This window comes from Gouania willdenowi, chromosome 6 (genome assembly GCF_900634775.1).
Source record: "Gouania willdenowi chromosome 6, fGouWil2.1, whole genome shotgun sequence".
Classification (NCBI taxonomy): domain Eukaryota; kingdom Metazoa; phylum Chordata; class Actinopteri; order Blenniiformes; family Gobiesocidae; genus Gouania; species Gouania willdenowi.
The window spans coordinates 18,825,865-18,847,446 of NC_041049.1; the positions used below are offsets into that span (position 1 = coordinate 18,825,865).

Consider the following 21,582-nt stretch of genomic DNA (forward strand, 5'->3'; position numbering starts at 1 on the left):
ACTTATGATTTGAAGAGGGGCTACACAGGAAAAAAAAGTGTGGGAACCACTGCCTTAGTGGGTAAAGTTCAAAGGTCAACACTATATGTAGTGCAATCTTTTCGCAACAGCAATTAATTAATTTTATTACATAATAGTGACCATCACCAGCCCTCCCTAAGGAAGGGTAATAAAAAAAAGTTATTAAAGGGAGAATATAAAAAGTATAAAAAGAGAGGGCAGTGTTACACCTAGGTCAGGGAGAAGGGAACAGGGAAGAGGGAGTCAGGGTTGGACAATGGGAGGAGTGCGAAAGAGTTGACTATTTTAAGTGTACAATATAAGTGCAATGTTTAAGGTGAGAGTGCAATGGATCTTTTGCAGATAATGAACAATAATCTTTATCAAAGGAATAAAGTGTTGTTTGTTAAGAGCACAAAACGATTTTAAACTCCAATTACAGTGAAAATTACATGATTTGCTGCTCACTTTTGATTTAATAGTGTGCTTATTGTTGGAAAGTAACATCTTAACACAATCATTTCTAAATGTGTACCCATTGCCACTGCTCTCTGATGTAATTCATATGACCCTTTAGCAATATCAATATTGCCACAGCTTATTAGTTTCTCTTCCATGGTCATTTCCCATTTAACAGCTGCACTCCACCAGCAAAAGCACATATTGCCACAGGCCGACAATCTTTTACAAAGTGCTAAAGCTGTTTAATTTATTTCCTTCTCCTGCAGGCCTGGACACCAAGTGCTCTTTAAATAAATGAAAAGAGATGCTATTATTCTGGAAATAATAGGAAGTTTAGCTAGATTAGTTTTTGAGGCCGGGGGAAACCTGTGGAGCCAAAGTGAGAAGAACGTACAGAAAGCAAGTGAGGCCAAAAATGGCTCACTCTCTCAGAGCTATTTTAGATTTTAAGTTTTAAAGATCTTGTTTTTATGCTGTGGTAATAACAGAGAAGACATAAAAGGCTATGTTTGAGCCATGTTGGATGATGGGGCAGCATGACCAATATCTGACTGCTGTGGGAAAATGCATTTCTCCTTTAGGTGAAGTTTTGTGAATGAGACAAGCAGGATGAAAGTTGAAGCCTGCTGAGAAGGGGAAGAGCTGAGGGGGATGCCATGCAGTGCCGGAATGATGGAATGAATTTGTTTCCTAACTGGATTGGACTGCAAGAAAGTCAACACAGGCTGTCAAGAATGTCTAAAAATAACACATAATTCCTCCTTCGACAGTAAGGAGATAAAGACAGTGGAAGATTTGGATACTTTATGATTGCAACGGTAATAAAACATCACATTTCAATCAGGCCAGGTCATATTAACTTGGTTCAATAGATAACAAATGTCAGAAATGTCAATAATCCATCACTAGTCATTCCCACACTGAAACAACCAAGTCGTCTCTTAAGTGGTTCCAGCCCTACTCCAACCTGGTTCCTCAGCTGCCTCCCATCTTTAATTAACACAGCCTACAAGAACACTTGGCAGACAGATTGTCTGTGCTGTATCTAGTTGGCCGATTATCTTCTAAAATATTTCTAAGAACGTGGAAAGATTTTCTACACAAGCTTTCAGACACTTTTCATGATCAGTTATTTGTTCTTCTTTCTTCCAGTTTTCTGTCCACATGCCACCGCATTAGGACTCACTCCCTCCATCAGTCAATAAACTCTTTGGAACTCAGTTTGGAAATCTGCTGTGTTGCTCTTGAGTCCACTTCGGAATACTACAGGGCCAATCCGATCCAGTATCAGTTTCAGATTCCTATACCAGTGTAATTAATGGGTCGGAAATTTCCGATCCATTATGTCTGTGCTTGAATGGGGTCTGCTTAAAAGACTCCACAAGTGACTCCTGTTGGCGAGTCTGCAAACTGCAGAACAGATTTCCTGAACGGAGGCATGTCTCATCTCTGTCTCATTGAAATGCCTTTGTTCACGTAAACCGTTCTGCAGTTTGTTAGCAAGCAAGTTAGCATTAAGCAGCACTGGGGCTAGCGAACTTTTCCACAAAACATGTCCGCTGTATGGAAATATTTAACAGTCAAAATGCTGCAAAGCAAGAGAGCATTGTGCAATGTTTGTACAGCCGTTATTCAAAGACCAGAACCCCCGTCGCGACGCACAATACCACTCACGTAAGCAAACGTTTGAAAAAGCACCACATGTGAGAGCACGCAAAATCTTTAGCTAGGGGGCAGAAGTTAAAAAGAGCTGCCAAGAATCATTTCTGGAGTCATTTCAAAACATGGTAAACATACATTTGTGCTGATCAGATGACAGCCCATTGTATTCTTTTTGCAGAGGGATAGTGTAGAAAAGTTTGATTCATTATTGACACCTAAAAACTGTGTTGCTGCATAGTAGTGATTTGAATCTGTGCCGTGTAATTTATATGAAAAGTATCATTTGTTTTTTTGATAGTGTGCATTGCACTGGTAGTTTACCCCTGTTTTGGAATGTGATAAATATTGACAATCAATTTGCATATTTGTTTTCAGGATGGGATTTTCTGTCTTACTTACCTTAAGTTGCATTTTGGGACATACAGTACATGCATACGTACATATACTTGCCTGTAAAGAGGAGTTTCTCACAACCTCATAAAAATGATAATAGTAATAATAAAGCAAACAAAGCTCAGGTATTGGAATAGTATCTTATCGGTGGATATCCAAATTCAGCTTTTGGGATAGGGAGTGAAAAACATTTGGATCGGTGCATCCCTACTTTTAAACTTTTATTGAACTTTAACAGCTAGAAACCATAGGAGGAAATATTGAATATTTCATAGACTTTTTTGCCTTACATTTATACTGTTTTTCATGATCCTTTAATTATTTATTTTTGTTTTATTTCATTTCTGCACAAGAAAAACAAGCTAAAATCCAGTTATTAAAAAAAAGGAAGGGTTTGTGAAAGAACTATATCAACTATTAGCTTGTGATTGATTGATTGATTGACACTTTTAGTGATATGTGGTTTCATTTTTCAACAGAACTATGAATAAAGAATAACCTCTGAAGCTTTCGCTGAGATTTTTCAGGGTGGGAAAAACAGTCACATTTGAACATTTCAGAAGAAGCATACTTCTATGAAAAACACTATTTTTCAGCGCTGGTGAATTGGAAGGAGATGTGCAGAAGAAAGAAAGGCTTGTGTGCGTCATTGCTTTTTATGTAGCTCTTAAATTGGCCGCTCACCAACGAGCCGCACTGCTGGAGCCACAGCAAACACTGTTGCACGCAGCTGACAATTTAAAGGACATCAGAACCTTTAGAGGGCTATGGCTATTTCTACAGTTTAACACTTTACTTTTTCCTCTATGCTCGAGCATAAGAAATTAGCACACATGGACATTACATGTGAGATTTTACTGCGGTGTGAAGAGAATTATTTCTTGAGAAAAAAAATAGCCCAGTGATGTTTCAAATGGTTTCAAGCATCTCTACAGATATATATATATATATATGCCATACTTTTAATCATGCAACTTTCTCTGACAGTATTTAAACTCCTCTGTTCCAGCCATCAAACAATTTTCCTTTATGCTTTGCACTGAATAGATTTAGTAGAAGTGAGACGGAGGGAATCATTCTCGTCTTTTTTCCAGTCTATATTCAGATATTTTATTCTTTAATAATGAGTCAAAATGCTCTAAAATGGCTTAACATCCATTTGAACCCACAGGCCTTTACCTGATGAATGTTCAGGTTAAATGGTGCACAGCCAACTGCCAACAAGTGATCTGGCACTAAATCACTTCTTGAAGTACAATGTAGTTTTATTTGACCACAAATTATTTATTGTGTACATGTTAAATTGTTAATATCAAACTTGACACCAGCGCGTCAAGTATACAATGCAACCAACACATACAGTATTTACATCCAGGCATGTATAAAATTCCCAATGCCAGCTATTTAGGGAAGACAAGTAGCAAATGGTAGCACAGTTTGTGCAGCTTTATAACGTAGGAAATAAATGAAAGCAAAATGCATGTGTTGATGGTTAGGACAAGGGAATTTGCTGCACAGAAAAATGTCTAAAACCAAAGCTTAAAATCACAGACACACAACAGTGTGTGAATAATATGCACGACATATACTTGATGGAGGAATATTTATAGTACGTCACCCTGTCAACACTAAGACAAACACACACATACAAACAACTGGATGAAAGATGAAGCCCCCTCTCTTATACGTTGTGTGACCCACACATGAGCTTTGCCTTTAGTGAGAACACAACAACGTATTCATTAAAGGCTAAACTTGGTAGCCCCACACAAACCCACTTATTCACACCTTTAATGACATCTTTTCTGCAGCACATTAGCTATTGTGCTGTAATTATTGGGAGAGGCCCGGTGTTCAAAAAGCCAGTGTTCTCTCTGCAGACTGGGAGCGATACAGCACAACAATGGCTTAATGAGTAAACACACCGTGTGGCTCATGAATAAATTATTCATGCCTCGCAATTAATTTCCCTCATTGAAGTTGCGAGGAAAAGAGGGAGTGGTACGAGTCTTCATAAATCAAAAAGGGGGAGCCAGGGAGAGAGGAAACGACAACCACTTTTGTGTGTGTAAATGAAATTGTGTATGTGTGTTTTTAATTTTGTGCATCTCAAGTTTGAGTGTATTTTTCATTACTTTGCGTTCTATGGCAGTGAACGAGGTTAAAAAAATTAGTGTTTTCTCAGAGTGTGTTCAGTGTGTCCCTCAGTGAGTGTATAGGATGTTTGTTCGAAGAACAAAACTCACCGAAAGGAGCTTCCACGTGATTGGTCGAACCTGTCGAGGGATTCCTGACCAGCTGAGTTTTCGTAACTCTTCTACAAAATAGAAATACAAAGAGGAACTTGTGAGATTTATTCAGGTGAACAGAACATTTCACTGTGGAAGAAAGCCATGTGACAAAAAGCTGGATGCTTTATTCATAGTACCACAGGTTGATTGATAAACATTTTATGTATAAAGATGGGAGATGCCAGAATATGAAGACACAGTCAACTGAATTTGCCATTGCCTTTGTTCAAGAGGGTATTAAAAAACAGCTTGCCGGTAGTTAATACACAGTAAATAATAATATAACATATAAATAAATATAATTAAATAACTGCTAGTTCTCACTTGTCCACTGTTGGTCACGCTATGACTGAAAGTGTAACAGATGTAACACAAAACCAAATGGCACCACGCCCAGTCACTCTAACAGCAGCCCCCGTCAGTCAGTCGCTAGTTTTTGTAGGAAGAGCGGAGCAAAAAGTGTTGGTTCTTGACGTAAGCAAAATTTGATCGCAATAGCTGGGTTTCAACCAAGAGAGAGCATTTTCACAACAAAATAAGTCAAATTGAAATACTTAGATGAAAATGTCAAGAGTTGAACTATAGGATCAATCAACAACACTACGTCATACCAAAATACATTTATTTCCAACAAAAAAAGAAGAACATTTCGGGTTTAGTTAGTTACTCTATAACTGGTAGCTTTACAAGTTACAATTACCAATCATTATCAATCATGTTTTGTATTGCCAATCCACAAAATTAATTGGCAGGCAGCAGCTTTTTTTAAACGGATGTGACGTAGCTTCATTAAATCCAGGTTAGCCGTCGCTGTTAACAGTGTTCTGAAGGTCGACAGGATTACGTAAATTAAAACCGTGGCTAGTAACTGTAGTAAATAAATAACTAGTTTTCTGTTCAAGCACATCAAGGACCAGCACAAGTTCTCCCTCTGTCAAGACTCCAGTGACTCTAATAATAATATAAATCTAGATCAAACAACAATAGTGCTTTACTACTGCTTGACAAGGACTTATGATGAACGTTGCCTGACTGAACCAGTAGTATTGTAAACAAACTTTTGATGGAGCTTGCAATTAAAGTTTTTAAACTTACTCTTTAAAAAGTTTTCATGTTGTTCAATGACTGATCCGGGTTACTCGTGTTTGTGGCCCCTGTGCTGAAATCAATCTGCACCAATGATTAAAAATTAACCATGGCCCACTCTGGGCCATTACAAGAACTAGTCCCTGGTTCCTTATAGGATGATGAGAACACTCTTCTCAACCTATTTCTCTCTGTCACTGTTATGTCTTTTTTTAGAATACCAAGGTTTTTATTCTAAAGCCTTGTAATAAAATCTACTTAGCCTCACCTTTAAAAACCACATATGGAAAAAAAACGCAAAACCCAAGCCCCACTTACTGTTTTGGGCAACACCTATAGTCATAAAACCTTCACTTCAGTCAAGTGGCTACAATTACAATATATGATATGCTCAGAAAAAAATGTTAAAATATGTGTATCTGTATTTTTTAGTGAATACGGTTTAAAGAGTTTTCTCTAGCATAAACTCATTCATTATTCACAGAGAGCCCTGCTTCTGCACATCCTCCACGAGTCTACAAAGTCCCATTAGCCATCAACAAGACATGCTGCCACAACCAAACACAGACAAACATAAAAAAATCCAATGGAAATCTCTTCAGTTATAATTGCACTGCCACTGTTGTACTTGCTTTCAATGAGTAAAGGAAAAGAAGGAACATTGATTTTCTTTTTTTTCTGTGCAAATGAAATTCTAATGCCTCAACATACCATACTATTATTGAGGGGGAAAAAAACAAAAAAAAAAACAAATGTAGTTAATGAATAAGCCAAATCCTTTCTCTGCTCTTATTCGAAACACTGGCGGAAAATTGATAAGCTCTTTGCACAGACTGAACACTATTGATTAGGGCTGCCAAATGACCCTGCCTCTGCTGTTCTTTAAGGCAAATGCAACAGAGAGTCACTGACAGATAGCAGAGTAGGAAATAGCAATCAGCTAAACAGCAATGGGCTAAGTCCATTGGCTAAATTGAGTGAAACACATTAGAGTTTGTTTAGCTGATAGGAGCACCTATTTATTAACTACAGTTCCTGCACATCTTCCACTTAAAATTTCTCCCATGCCTTGTCCCCTGTGACTTTAATTATATAGAAATTCAATACCGTGATCTAGTGCACAACACAGCTCTGTTGGTTTGGATACACTCAGAGCGCCTTTGGTTTGGGGAGGGATTTCATTACCCTCAAGGCAACCTGTTAAGCAGCAGGTCGTATTTAAAAACCTAGATAAAAAATGTGTTCTCCTGACAGATCGTGGGTGGTTTAAAGCAAAGTTTGAAATGTTTCTGTGCTGCTCCACTGGGCTACAAGTACCGAGCTGTGTATTTATCCACATTAACATTACTAGTGCATGGCACGTAGGAAGTATGTATTGCTACAGAAAAGTAAGAGGTTAAGGTTTCAGCCGCGGTGTCAACCACGTGGAGCCTTGATTGGAGCGCAGCACTGCTGGCCCGGTGGGCATCTTGTGAATCAGCTGACTCAGCATCACGTGCACGGCGCATTGCCGGATGTTTTCGTCCTCTCTTTGTATGATTGGCTTTCGGCATGTTGACATCCATAGGTAGGTGAAAATAAAATTGGACCGCAAAAGAAAAAAAAAACTACAGGTTTCAGTTTAATATCGGCAAATGAAAATTATGTTTTGTTGAGAGTTGATGAATTTGTCAGCTGTCATTGATATCGACCTTCACCACTATTATCATCAGTTACTATCTAAACTGGTAATTATAGAAGCAGATCCGCAGAGATATTTGAGGAACACACACACGGACAGACAGACGGACAGACATTCCTTGCTTTTACGAGGTAGGACTGATGACATCTCTCTATAATATATTGTTGGGATATTAGAATATTAGAACACATAGGGATGACATCATCACTGTGGAGGGAAGAACTGATGACAGCATCAAAGTAGAGGTAGCGTCAATGTTCCAATGTTCTAATGATCTAACTGATGACATCATCACTGTAGAGCAAGGACTGATGACACCATCACTGAGTGTAGAGCTAGGACTCATGACAAACAGACAGACAGACATTCCTTGCTTTTATATAAAGATGAGTGCCAACAGCGATAGCTGTAATCATCTCTGTAAAAATGGAAACTAGTACTAGGCCAAAAATGAAAAAAAAAAAAAAGGTCCTGAAAAAAAAAGGTCCTAAAAGTTAGTGTTAGAACTAGAAGCAAAGTGATTTAGAAAGCCTGAGGATGTCAGTAAGTTTGATAAAGACTGAATTGCAGTATCTGCATGACTGGGTCAGGGCATCTCCTAAACATATCATATAAGATGTTTCCAGTTTGAAGAGGTCAGTATCAAAAAAAAGTTAAACCTGGTCCTTGTGGACCACTGAAAGGAACACAAACAACCAGTTAAGGACAAGTGACAGTCTTCTTTCGATTGATGCTCTTGGCTTTCTTTATTGTCAATGTACTGGAAAACTTTGCATGTCAATGCTGGGCCATATTTGGACATCCTGAAGTGATTGTAAAACACGACTGGGAAATAACCAAATCAAGATCTACAACTGTGATGAGAATAAATGTCAAAAAGCCAAAAATCTAGGAATAAATGCATTAACATGACAACACTTGTATTAATGTAATTGCTACACATAACACTAAATTGACAAATAAGGCCAACCAACAAGACATACATTCTCCACAATTTGAGAGCTCTCTCGAAACAAAATATCAAATGGACAAAAATTTCAAGTTGGACAAGAGATAGGTTTCATCTTGTAAAAACCTGTTTGTGCTCCCTCATTAGCCTCAAGGAAATTTTAGCACAACAACAAGCTGGGAAACCAATTATGCTTCATCACCTGAGTCGCATCTGCCCAGTATCGGGCAATGTTTTGAAAAGTGTGCAGTAATCAGTCAGAAAAAGCACATCTGTCAGCTGTTAAGAAATAATTAAGTCCAAATTATTCCTTGAAAGTTTTTTAAAATGTCCAGTAATTTTTCAGTCTTGAACTATGCAAAGACATACAGACAGTGGTATTAAGCATTGTAGCAGCTTTAAAGGTGCTGAAGGTGATTTATTTATTTATATATGTTTAAATCAGATAAAGGCAGTGTTGGCCTCAGATGAATAAATCTAAGCTCATTTGCTCATTTAAGTACTGTATGTAAAAGGTAAAAGGTTGAAATTGCCGCTCAAAATTTTGTTTAGATCTCTACTTTCCTACTGACATTGTCAGAAAAGTTTTCACATTGCATTATGGGATGTGGAGTCCTGTAGACTGACGTATAGAACTGTTTGTACCGTGAATTTTTTGTTTGCCCACAAAAACTCTGCCAATGTAACTTCCCAACACATTTCTGGTGTTTTTATGGATTGAAGGTTGCGGCTGAACAATAGCATATATTTATTTTGGAGCTTGCAGAGAAAAACCCAAATTTGGGCAAAACTGATTGTTCCGAGTAGCGTGGTAATATCCCAGGAAATACCGGGAACAAGGTAGAACAAAAATAGGGTGTTCCTTGTCTGACGAAAAAACATCATGGTGAGAATGCTAGTAAAAACACTTCTAACCTGATTTTAAAGGGCAGCTCAATATTAGGCTTTTTGGAGCTGCATGATGAAACATTCATTAGATTCAGGTGTGTTAGAACAGGGATACATCTGAAACAAGCTGGACAGTGAGTCTCAAAAAGCAGACTGTCAGTAAGACCATTAAGGTCTTACTGACAACATTTACCATCAAAGCAAGTAGAGCTGAATATTATGTAGAAACCTGCAGCAGCAGTCTCTCTGTGTACCTACACATCCATTACACTTAACAGATAGTAAAGGGTGTCTTTCCTGTTGCACCCTTTGAACCTTCATTTACACTTTCAGCCCAAGAAATGAGTCCATGAATCTTGGTGCCTTGGACTTAATTAAACCATGTTATATTTCACCTACCTGGCATTAATCTCACCCTGGGGGGCATGAGTGGAGGGTTGAGGGGGACGATGGGCATTAGTTGGTTAATGGTCTTTTACATTGCAATACTGCATTAACTTCCAGAAAGCATTCATCTCATTCACAGGTAGAAGGCCGTAAGGTACTCCCAAACATGATAGTAGAGCGTATTCAAATAAAGATGAAGAGTATGTAAGCATGTGTGTGTGAAATGTTTACAGCAGTACTGGTGAATTTAATTCCTTTAATGGATCTGGGTTCATCTGAGTGACGCACTAAATTGATCCAGTTCAATGGAATTTTTCCTTCCCGGATCGTGTGAGTCCCGATCATTTGAGTCTCAAAACTTAGTTTGAGAGTGGTTCATAAAGGCAGCTAGAGGAGGTAAACAACATCGTGAATAGGGTTGCAAAGGAGTGAAGCATTTCCAATGAATTTCCACAGGAACTTAAGGTCATGAATTTTAGGAATATTCAAAAATATTACCTTTTCATGAGTCCGGAGTGGCTCCACTGGGACAAACAAGCATTCAAAGAGTCCCCTACCTAATTCCTTTAATGTTTCAGTCCTGAGTCTTTTTCATGGTAAATAAATAGTGTTTCTGGCATTCCTCAGTATATCAATTCAACTGAATCCTTAAAGCCTGTCATGTTATGGTGCTGCGATGGACTGGCACCCTGTCCAGGGTGTACCCCCGCCCAGCGCCCAATGAGAGCCGGAAAATAGCAACGGCAGACCCCCGCGACCCTAACAAACAGGAATAAGTGGGTCTGAAAATGGATGGATGGATGTTTATGGTGACTCATTAAGTCGACTTCTTTAAAGGTCCAGTATTATACTATTTTTCACCCCTCACCATTTTTTCTAAGAACCCCAACAACACAGTATTTGAGGTTTATTTTTCCAAACACGCCTGTTTTCTTAAGTTTTAGCCCTCTGAAGTCACTTTCAGAGGCTCCTAAAAAATGTTTTTCAGGCCGTCATGCATATGCATGAGTGGGTGTTTACATGGCTGCTTCAGCGTGTGTTTATCACAGCAGCAGTAAATCATTAACAGTATTTCTTCTCCTCCTCTGACCACAGGAATAGTCCATTTAAGACGATATTCCATTGTTTTGTCCGACTGCTGCGTCGCATTAGGTCACAAACACGTCAAATCATCCCATAAAAGCGATACGAGGCGGTATAACGGCTACTAAAAATGGAACTGATTGTAACCGCTCACTCCAAGCCATGGGTAAAGTAAACTCTTAACAACTATCAGCTGAGTCAGTTGTTTCAAACAGTCGCATGCGCTGCTGTGCCGCTTTCTTCTCCTCTTAACCATTACGGGTCAGAAATTGTGCATTTAAGACAATAGTCCATTGTTTTGTCCAACTGCTGCATCAGATTGGGTCACAAACACGCCAGACCATCCCATAAAGGTGATACAAGGTGGTATAACGGCTACTAAAGGTGAACCTGTTGTGAGCACTCTTCGGTTTATCTATATTCTGATTTATCTATATACCTAAAGTAGAGATAATAACTGTCATATTAGCTGTAATATCAACCAGCCTTCGCAATGTTTGTTTTACCTGTAAGGTAGTTTGAGAGGGAGGAGCTCACATTTTTATAAGGTAGGAGGAGGAGTTTCCAACTCGCCCGTTTGGAGCTGACTTTTTACAAAATGTGGAATAGCAAGAGAGGGACGAAACAGAACTTTTTCAACTTTGGCCCTCAGAATGAGGCTAAAGGAATGTATATCACTGTGAAAAAAATTTATAAAGTGATTTTTTCATAATATTGCCCCTTTAAGTCAATCAACTCAACATTGAATTGACAAAATTGCTGACTCGTACTAGAAACTTTACTTTTGCAGAACAACTAGACTCTTCACTATCGTTGGTTAAACATGAGGTTTTTAAATCTCTGATAATTCTAATTGAATGTTTAGAATCATAATATTTCTTCAAAGGTAATGCAACAAAAGCAATCAAAACAGATTATTTTGATTAAAAATACAAAAAAGGAGAAGAAAAATTGCAAGCACATGAAAAGATGAGGATAAGTAAAATATGAGACAAATGTAAAAGTGATCGTAGAATGAGTATAGGAGAGGTTATACGTCATAATGATGCCAAAAAAAAGCAATAGTGGCATTAAATCAAAATCCACCCAGCAGTGTGTCTTGAATATCTATAATAGATTAATCTACAGCATAGAGCTGTTGGCAAGGCAACCTGAGCATGGAGAAGATAGTCCTAATAACATTAAATAACCAGGAAAGTTGCAAAGAATCTGTAACAGAATGTTTTGATTTATGAACGGACTATACAAGAGTAAAAAAAAACTATCCCAAACAGACACGTGTACATGAATATTGTGGACCAAGATAAAGTCATGCAAATCTTCTAAACTCCCCTCTAACAAGGAGCTGTATCCCGGCAAAATCCAAATCCCTGTTCCTTTAACATGACCCTGTTTACATATAGACGCACAGATTACAGCACTACATTGGTCCAACGCTTTAAAAAATCAACTTCAAAAGGATTCTTTTTTTGTAGGATTCTTCTCAGTCTCACACTTTAATTTGTACGAAAATGAAAGGCTTCCTTAAGAGGCGATCTGCATGAGGAAATACATAATCCACAATCCATCTGTGACTCTGAGGTGACGCATTATTCTAATGCAATTACACTCTCACAGGAAATACGTCTCCAACACCATTTCCTAAACGTTGACTGTATATGTCTGCTCATCTCCAATTTCACACACAACATTTCAGAAGAATAAAAACTCCATTTCCCAGAGTGGGTTGAGACAGATAGGACGGCGTGAGCATAGTTGACGTTCAGGCTAAATTGCAGATGTCGTTTCATTAGTGTGAGGCTACCTCATTTCACAGAAAACATATCTAAATCTCGAGGGCATCTCTTGTGCATTATGAATGAGACAGTCGAGCACGAGCTCCACTGGAATGAATTAAGGGTGTTTTTTTTTTCTTGACATTTTGAAAATTTGACTGTTGTTTTTGCTTGGCAATGAAGGAAGAAGTTACCATCTCCATCCTAAAGGTGACCGGGAGTCCCCGTCAAAGGAATTCCTTTTCACTAACTGTAAAATGTCAGAACAAATTTTTAAACAGGTTTTTGCAGAAACAATGGAAAATAAACACGTAAAAAAAGCAATATAGCATCATTAATATATATTAAATACACAATATTTAGAATATTAAATATGAAATACTTAGGTAATGTTTATCTTTTGACCCTGGATCGAGCGAATTATCCTGAGAAAAAGCTCTTTATTCAGCTCTGCTGTAAAAATCACCTGTAACAGCAGAAACACACAACTCAAAGGCCACTACAGTGCGTCCGCTCTCTGTAGCTTCTGTATTCCATTATGCATGAGCTCGCAGTGCAGCACTTTGTCCCAGCTGGTGTTTGACTAGAGAGGATACAGGGGGTGATTAGGACACGGTGTACCTTATGTAGAGCACCACCAACAGCTGCTGCAATCACACTTCAAACTGTTAGAAGTCAAATTAAAACATTTAAAGGTTGTATGTAATTAATTTTTTTACAATATAAAGATGTGAAAAATGTTGAAGATTGAAGTTTAGATAGAAAATATTCAGACGGGTTTGGTGTCTCTTCCTGATCTACGTTTCTCCTTTAAAAGAAGACACAAAAAAGTACTCAAATTATTATTTTATTTATAATTATCATTGACCTTTAGCTTTCGTCTTTAGTACTGAAGGTCATCGTCTTTAAATAATGTTAATTTGAAACAAAGTTCACAGAATTATGCTCCATTTTAAACTAGCTTTTACAGACATGCCATGGTAAGAAAAAGTTTAATTGTGGCCTCAGGATGCTGCTCCCGCCACCCGACCACGGATAAGCGGTAAAAGATGGATGGATGGATTGATGAGGCCACAAAATACTACTTTGTGACCAATAACTAGTATTTTGTTGTCACAAAGTCGTATTTCGTGGGTAAAGTTAAATTTAAACTTTACTTTTCTCAATAGTTTAAAGCACTTTTGGTGAATTTCGACGAAACGCTGGGTCATTTTAACTGTGTAGCGAAAACGTGTGAACAACACTGTGCTTTTCTGAATCTGTCCTTGGATACACACTTATCCTGTTGAGGGATGCAGAGCGCTGGAGCCTATCCCAGTTTACTGAGGGTGAAAGGCAGGACTGCACCCTTCCCATGTCTACCTGTCTAGCTGCCTGTCAGTCAGTGCCCCCTGCACGTGTGCACAGTTGTGTGAATATCAGAATATGAAGAATAGGAGACGACGAGTGGGAGGAAGTGCTGTCAGTCAGTGTTGGCTGAGCAGGAAGAACGGTTGGCGGGCCGAAGCCATGCACTATTCAGGCTTCATTCAGACGGAGCGACTACTGGGGCAAAACACCACCAGGTTCATGAATATACACACACTTACACCTGCGGAGGGAGAAGTGCTCTGGAACACAGACTTCCCTCAACAACTCCAGGAGAAAGAACGGCTACCACCGGAAAACCTGGTGAACATGAAGGTGCTGCCACCAGGCTTTCACTTCCTGCACAGCTGAGCTAACCAGAAAATCACATTCAGCCAAACGCGGACTTAATCGTGAATGACAAAGTCTCAAGTTTCAAGTCTATACACAGTGTGTACACATTATTTATTTTAAATATCAAGACAAAACAATGCAATTCTGCGACACAACAAACCATGGAAAAAATATTGGAATAATACACTATAATACAATATAACACCTACAGGTATTGTTCGGCTTGAGGCCGCTTTGTAAAATTAACAGGTCTAGGCAATTAATAATTAGTGCAAATGTCTCGAGGGAACAATAACAAAAATTGTGCAAAATCTAAAAGCAATGCAAAAGTTAAAATAAGATATAGGTTTCAGTACAAGGACATTTCTACTATCCTGTTTGGTTTTAAGATTTGTGTTACTGACTAGTAAAACCAAAGAACACATTGTGCAAACAACACAATATAATTATATAGAATAGAACAAGGATTAAAATAAAATAATAATAAATATGGGCAGAAGATTAGCAGGTATAGTTACATATTTTCAATATTAATATTAAATTAAAAATTAATATTAAAGGGTGTGTTTCACGTTTATTATACCTTTTTAAATTAATATTAAAAATAAATTAAAAAAAATTGGGGGGGTGCAATTTGGTGCCCCTCCAGCAGATGGTGCCCTCGGCGGTCGCCTGTGTTGCCTGTTGTGAAGGCCGGCCCTGCTCCTGACATGTTTTGACTGTCAACTGCCAGCCTTGACTACATATCATCTCTGAGGAAGACTGGCAGTTGACAGTCTAAACATGTCAGGAGATAAAACTTCCTGAAAAATCCTTAACATTTTGATTTGATTTCATTTTTATTTTGAACATGAACACAACAGCAGCATATATACCACAATGAGAAAATAATAACAACTAAAACATCTAAAATCAAACAAAGCAAAGAGAGAATAAATGGTTACAAAATCCTGCACGTGAAGACGATTTAAAAAGGAGAAGGAGGAAGTATCTTCCCTTGAAATATCTAGTACTATACTTTATTTCTATACATTAATCTTCTCATAATATACACCAATTTACAGTATAAAAGGTATAATTCATTAACATATATCTACAAATATACAATTCATGTAATCCACTTTACATCCATCTGTCCAAACTTACACATACAGAATACACACCTGTTTATTATTTTTTTTTTCTCCCTTGAACACTTATGCTTTGAGAAGATAGTTTATGTATTTATATTTAACTTCCTTTAAATTCAGACTTTTTTTTTTTCCACATCCTTGTACCGCTTACTGATACGCAACTTTTTTATGTTTTGTCATTTGTTTATAATAATGTAATAATAATGTAATTTGTAGGTGATGGGAACATACTGTACATGTTAAAACATGTAAAGCACATTAAGATTACTGGTGAATGAAATGTGCTGTACAAATTATTTTACCTTTGACATATTGCTTTTTGGACCAAATTATAATAATTTTGTTGATTTTATAATTGATATTATAAATTTCAGTGTTTTATGAAGATTAGATTTTATTTTATTACGTCCTGTTTTTTCCCATTTTGAAAATGTTTAAATTGAATATATTATTGATCGTTTTCTCTTATTTAATTTTGTTTTTGTTTATTACATTTTATTTGAAGTGCAGTCCAGTTCTGACTTCACTTTAACCAAGCCATTTAAATTTTAAAAAAAAGTTATTTTTTTAATTATTCATGTTCATTGGTTGAATATGTTTTCTGGATAGACTTCAACATTGAATCTACCCACATGAGGTAAAATAGAAATGTCCATAGTTTGAGTAGTCACCTGTCATTTCCCCAGAAGCCATTCAACATTTGAGGTCAGAAAAACAATGCAGTGGGGAAAAAGACACCTTTATTAAATCGCATATTCAAAAGTTAAACTCCCCTCCCATAAACCTTGAATGCTATGAAAGAACTCATAAAAAGGACAAAGTGAAAGTGCCAGAGTGCAGACGGCTCATAAACTGATGCGACTCTCTCCCTCCCTGGATCATACCTGCTCAGGAGGCCTGATGGATGGCCCAGATGGCTGAGAAAGGACACGGACCCCAGACACACACACACACACACACACACACACACACACACACACACACGTGTATTCTTCTGTTCGAAATAAAAGAAAAGTGTAAATTCAATCCCACGATGTTTGTTCTGCCTTTACCTCGTTTAGATGAAACCATTCTCTACCACCCAAAAAAAAATTATGAGATATCCAAATAAGTTGAATTCATTTATGCAACAATTCCATGTAATGGTTGAGGATGGGAAGGACAGTTTCTCACATTTATATTAAGCAAAAACTCATGAATTTGCATAATAAACACAGTGCAGATTTGAATAAACTGTGCAGATTTGAATAAACTAGCCTAGTTAAAAAAATAAATAAAAAAAAAACAGCATGGTTTACAAAATACACCAAGGACAAGCCTGGAAATCATAAGTTTGCACAATTAACCCAAGGTTTTTGTTAACCTGAGTGAAACATGTTACTATACCAGCGAACAAAAAGCCTCAGTAAATGAGAATGGCTTAGGTGTCCTTGTACAAAGTTCTGTAGATCTAGCCAGCTTTGAAATCTCTCGTCATTGTGGTTTCTTTTCATTCTGGTTCTGCTGGTATCGAAGTTTTAAGACGAGGTAAGTTTAGCAGCTGTTAGTCCCATCAGTGGACAGTTGGTTCTTCTAACTTCCAGTGCTACTTACAATTTATGGTAGATGAATTCCTGCATTTTCAGGAAACTTCTACATTACATCTTTCACCCCATTTCACCCTCACAAAGCTATGAGCTACGATACATTGGTTACAATTACACATAAAATCATTTACAATAGCCATATCAAATAGGATATTAAAGCTTAGTTCTTATGTTAAAAAAAACTTTGTTTTTTGATATAATCTGCAGAATTTGTCTACATATAAGTATCCTCCATACGTTTTAACAGAAAGAACAGCTGTGAAGTCTGTTCAATCACGCATTTTATGGAGGAGAATTACATTTTGGGGGGAATCACAAGAAACACCATATGGTGTAAGATAAGAATAACGTAAGCCAGACAAGCTGGTGGTACTCTGACACTGTAGACAGCTGTTGGTTGGACCGAGCAGTGTTACGCCTGGGGCAACACTCGAGGGCTGTGTACACACTAGGCTTGTTTATCATATCAAGGAATACTTGGAATACTACGAAACAGGAAAAATGATGGTGATAAGACACTGGGAAATTTACATGATTCCCACCTTATTCATTGAAGAGTTACATTGGATATAAATAATGATACATTTTCAACACTCTACAAATTTTGTTTGTACTAAAAATAAATCATGATGAAACTGTGCTGTCTATGTAATACATTGTACGTTAAAGACCCTGTTTTTCCCTGTTGGGATTGTGTCTAAGTGAGATTGTATGTTTTGACTCAACATTGTTGCCGTATTAGTCGGAAGTCGCCATCTTGGAAAGCTCACTGTCTACTAGTTTTACTAGTTTCTGCTCAGCTTTCATATTTTAGCTTGAAAAACTGTTGCTTGCGAGTATATTCAAGTATACTGTTTGAAAACACTCCTAAGATTGTTTACTGTGTAAATTAAACAAACAGAGTTATATAAATCGCAGTCGATGGCAATAAATGTTAGCGTTAGCATATATATGCATTTTCCCATAGATGTTAGCATGAAGCTAGCGGACTTCTTTGTCTAGTGGTATTTTCAGTCAATCAAAATACTAATATGTATTTGTATGTTCTCTTTACATTGTTTCCCGCCTAAAGACTCTAAGCAGATCTACTGATTTAGAGTTCTTTTGGGACATGTTGTCTGTCTGTGGTAGCGGGGGCAGAATAAAAACTATTGATGCACGTTATTATCGGCACGTTATCGGTTTTACTGAATATACCGATTTGTTAACATTAGTTGGATTTTTTCCTCATATATAGCGATGACACAGAATGCTTGGATCTTGTAAAAATACACTTAAATACAATATTTATGTAGGTAAGTAGGGTAAATAGCAACGGTTTAAAACAGAATAGGCTTTAAGTATCTGAATTTGTTTAAAAACAATTGCTAGCAGTCACAGGAAAAAGTGGTTTGTATCTAAAATGTCTGTTTTTGCTAAACTTTTCAAATTGTTCTATTTTTTTTATTATTATCAAGCCTTTGCAGTCAGGATCATAAGATAGATCAGGGGTATCAAATGTATTTTAGCTCAGGAGCCAAAGACAGAGTAGTTAGATCCCAAGTGGGCTGTGGATTCAGGTAGAAAGTGCAATTTGAACATTTTTATGCCCTGGTCTGCACTTCCATGTGTAACTAATTAAAACAGAAAGTAAAATACTTACATACAATATCCAAGCAGTTAATTACAGATGACAGTTCTGGATCTTCTCTTCAAAATTCTATAATTCTTTGGAATTTTTTGTGTAATTTAAAGCAGTTTCGTGGTACTTTTAGAAATGACAGGTTTTTAGAAGACTGCAGCTTTCTTTCGACAATTATGATTAGATTTGCTATTACAACTGACTGCAGTTGTGTGATTAAGGCCCTGTAAAAAGCAAACTCCTGCAAATACTGCAGTTTTCCCTCAAGCCGTTTAGTGGTCCAAAATTTGAAGCTAAATTATTTCTTTGGAACATATATATCTACTCGTATTAATCATATGAAATACTAGTTGGACCATGAAAATCTATAATCTGTTAATCCATCTTTAAGATATACATTCTAACATCCTCCAAAAACTGCCATCTTCAAGTTGTTATAATGGAGATTAGTTTTCTGATTCAGCACCAGAACTAGAGAAAAGAACATGATTTTACACTTTCTTTTCGATCCCTCAAGAGTTCTTTTATACTGACCTGACGGTGAATATAAATGATTTACATCAACCTCATTGCATTGCAGAGTTCATAGTTGTTAAACTGCCACAGTTTTTCCCATGATGCACACCTCTGAAACCGCCACACATGGACAGTGCCTTCAGAAGAGGCATTAAGGCTGAGTGAAATTGAATTACATCGCTGCTTCCCACTTTGATGGCGTCTATTAACTTTGCAAACAGTGCTGATGGTAAGCTTATCATATTGTGACTGCTGTGTAACAGGATTGCTGATTGTAGGGCTGCAGCAGAGTGTAGAAAAGCGAGGCTGTTTAACTGTACATACTGCAGTGAGATGAAGGCAGATGGGAGGACGCTGCGAGTGGTAAAGCAGGAGCAACAAAGAGCTACAGCACCGCCTTCAGAGAGTGGAGGTGCACCAACAGGCTGAGCTGTGCTATGGGGCCAAGTTAGGTGTGTTTTATTGAACTGATGAGCAGTAAGTGCTGCGTTTCATCATGTGTGCTTTTTATGATGTAAGCCCATTGATGTACAATGTGGGCATCTACTTGTGTGTGTGTGTGTGTGTGTAGCCCTGGTTTCAGAAAAGAGCAAAACATAATAAAAAGCATTGAAAGCGAGTCGAACAAGGAAAGTAAGTAACTGATGAAAAGAAGGTGGTAAAAGAACATGATTAATTGCCTCAAAAAAGAAGAGGGCCATCGCCATAGCAACAGCTGTATTTACTACCAATCAGGAACAAATGGTTGATGTCAGAGGTGTAAAAATTTTTCGCATCAAAAGGAACGATGTGTGCATATGCAGAGTTTGCAGGGGGGGCAGGGGGACCAAACTTATTACTGTAAGTTTCATGTAACAGATGTTAGTTCTACCTCAGGTGTGTAGTATATATACGTTTTCAGTGTAATGATCCCAAACTTTAGAGACTTTATATCTTTATGTCTGCTGCTGGTTTATAAATCTGTGAATGGGTTTGGTCCAGAATACATCAGTGACATGTTAGTCAGGTACAGTATGAACCCAGCAGATCTCTGAGATCTATGGACACAGGTCAAATAGTGGAGCCCAGAGCTCACAGTAAACATGGTGATGCTGCTTTTAGTTGTTATGCTGCAAAGAAGTGGAACAAACTGCCAGCAGAGCTGAAGTCAGCATCCAATGTGAACATTTTTAAATCAAAGTTAAAGGCACTGTTTTTCTCTAGTGCATATGATTGAGGGATATTTTTGGTCATGTTGTTGATGTCATGCCTTTGTTAATGACTTTAAATGACTTTACTGATGATTATAAATGTTTTTACTGATGAATTTACATGTTTTTGGTAGCCAATTTTAATGTTCTTATTGACTTTAGGCTGTTGAATGTTTTCCGTTGCACTTTTTGATCATGTAAAGCACTTTAAGTTGCCTTGTGTATGAAATGCGCTATACAAATAAATTTGCCTTGCTTTGCCCTATGTTGGTTCTTCTTTTGTTGCACAATTCTTCTTCGCAATGTAAATGGTGAAGCAACACTGCACCCAGCAGTTCATGTATGATACTGCAGCAAAAATGAAGCAAAAAGCAGCCCCCGGCCTGATTTTGTCAGAAACACTAAACGACATCGATGCAAATTTTTGGAATCAACATTATCAATTATGTTACTAATTATTTTTGTATTATTGTATATGTTACACACATTGTGGTTGGCGTTGAATCTCAAGACGACCTCTATATTTAATTATATTTTTTCTAGAGTCAATGTGACTGGCTAAATAAATAATAATAATAATGTGAGAATATAATAAATCAGGATAGAAAGAAATTGGTAAAAAACATAAAACCTTGAATAGAAAGTGATGCAAAAAGTTTTAAGAATAGAACTTACTGTAAATTAATAGTAAAACAGCATAGAAACCAATTAGTAAATGAATAGAAACAAGATAAATGTGTAGATTAGAATGAGAGAATAGAAATACATTTGTATACAAGAATCGATACACTTTTGAAAAAGAATTGAATCAATTTATTATAGGTTTTAAACTACCGGTATTTCACCGGTAGTTTAACCAGTGTCCACCAGTTAACCAAAACTGGTGGACACTCACTGGCCCTTTTTTTCCCTCTGCAAAAATCTCCAGCAGAAAATAAATATTACCAAACTAAATCTTAATGGTTAAGAAACACAGGACAAGTTTCTTTTTTAATTTAGTTTTCTGCATTTGAAGTGAACAAATATCTCTTTAAGATTACAAGTTGAGACTTGTGAATTAATGAAAAAGGAAGAAACCAAACAATAAAAACAGCAAGATAATCTGCATGAAGATCAGATAAAAATGTTTTCAAAAAATTACATTCAAGCTAAAAATCTCTGGTAGCAGACTGTTCAGT

The 21,582-nt window shown here is 37.2% G+C and overlaps 1 protein-coding gene across 3 annotated transcripts in view; it reads right to left on the bottom strand.

Moving 5' to 3' along the window:
- tbc1d22a (TBC1 domain family, member 22a) overlaps positions 1 to 21,582 on the bottom strand; it is a 182,166-nt gene that overhangs the window by 139,046 nt on the left and 21,538 nt on the right. For all 3 annotated transcript variants that reach the window (XM_028449744.1, XM_028449742.1, XM_028449743.1), the window contains exon 6: positions 4,764 to 4,834. In XM_028449744.1, coding sequence (XP_028305545.1) covers positions 4,764 to 4,834 — 71 coding nt within the window. The remainder of the gene's footprint in view (positions 1 to 4,763; positions 4,835 to 21,582) is intronic.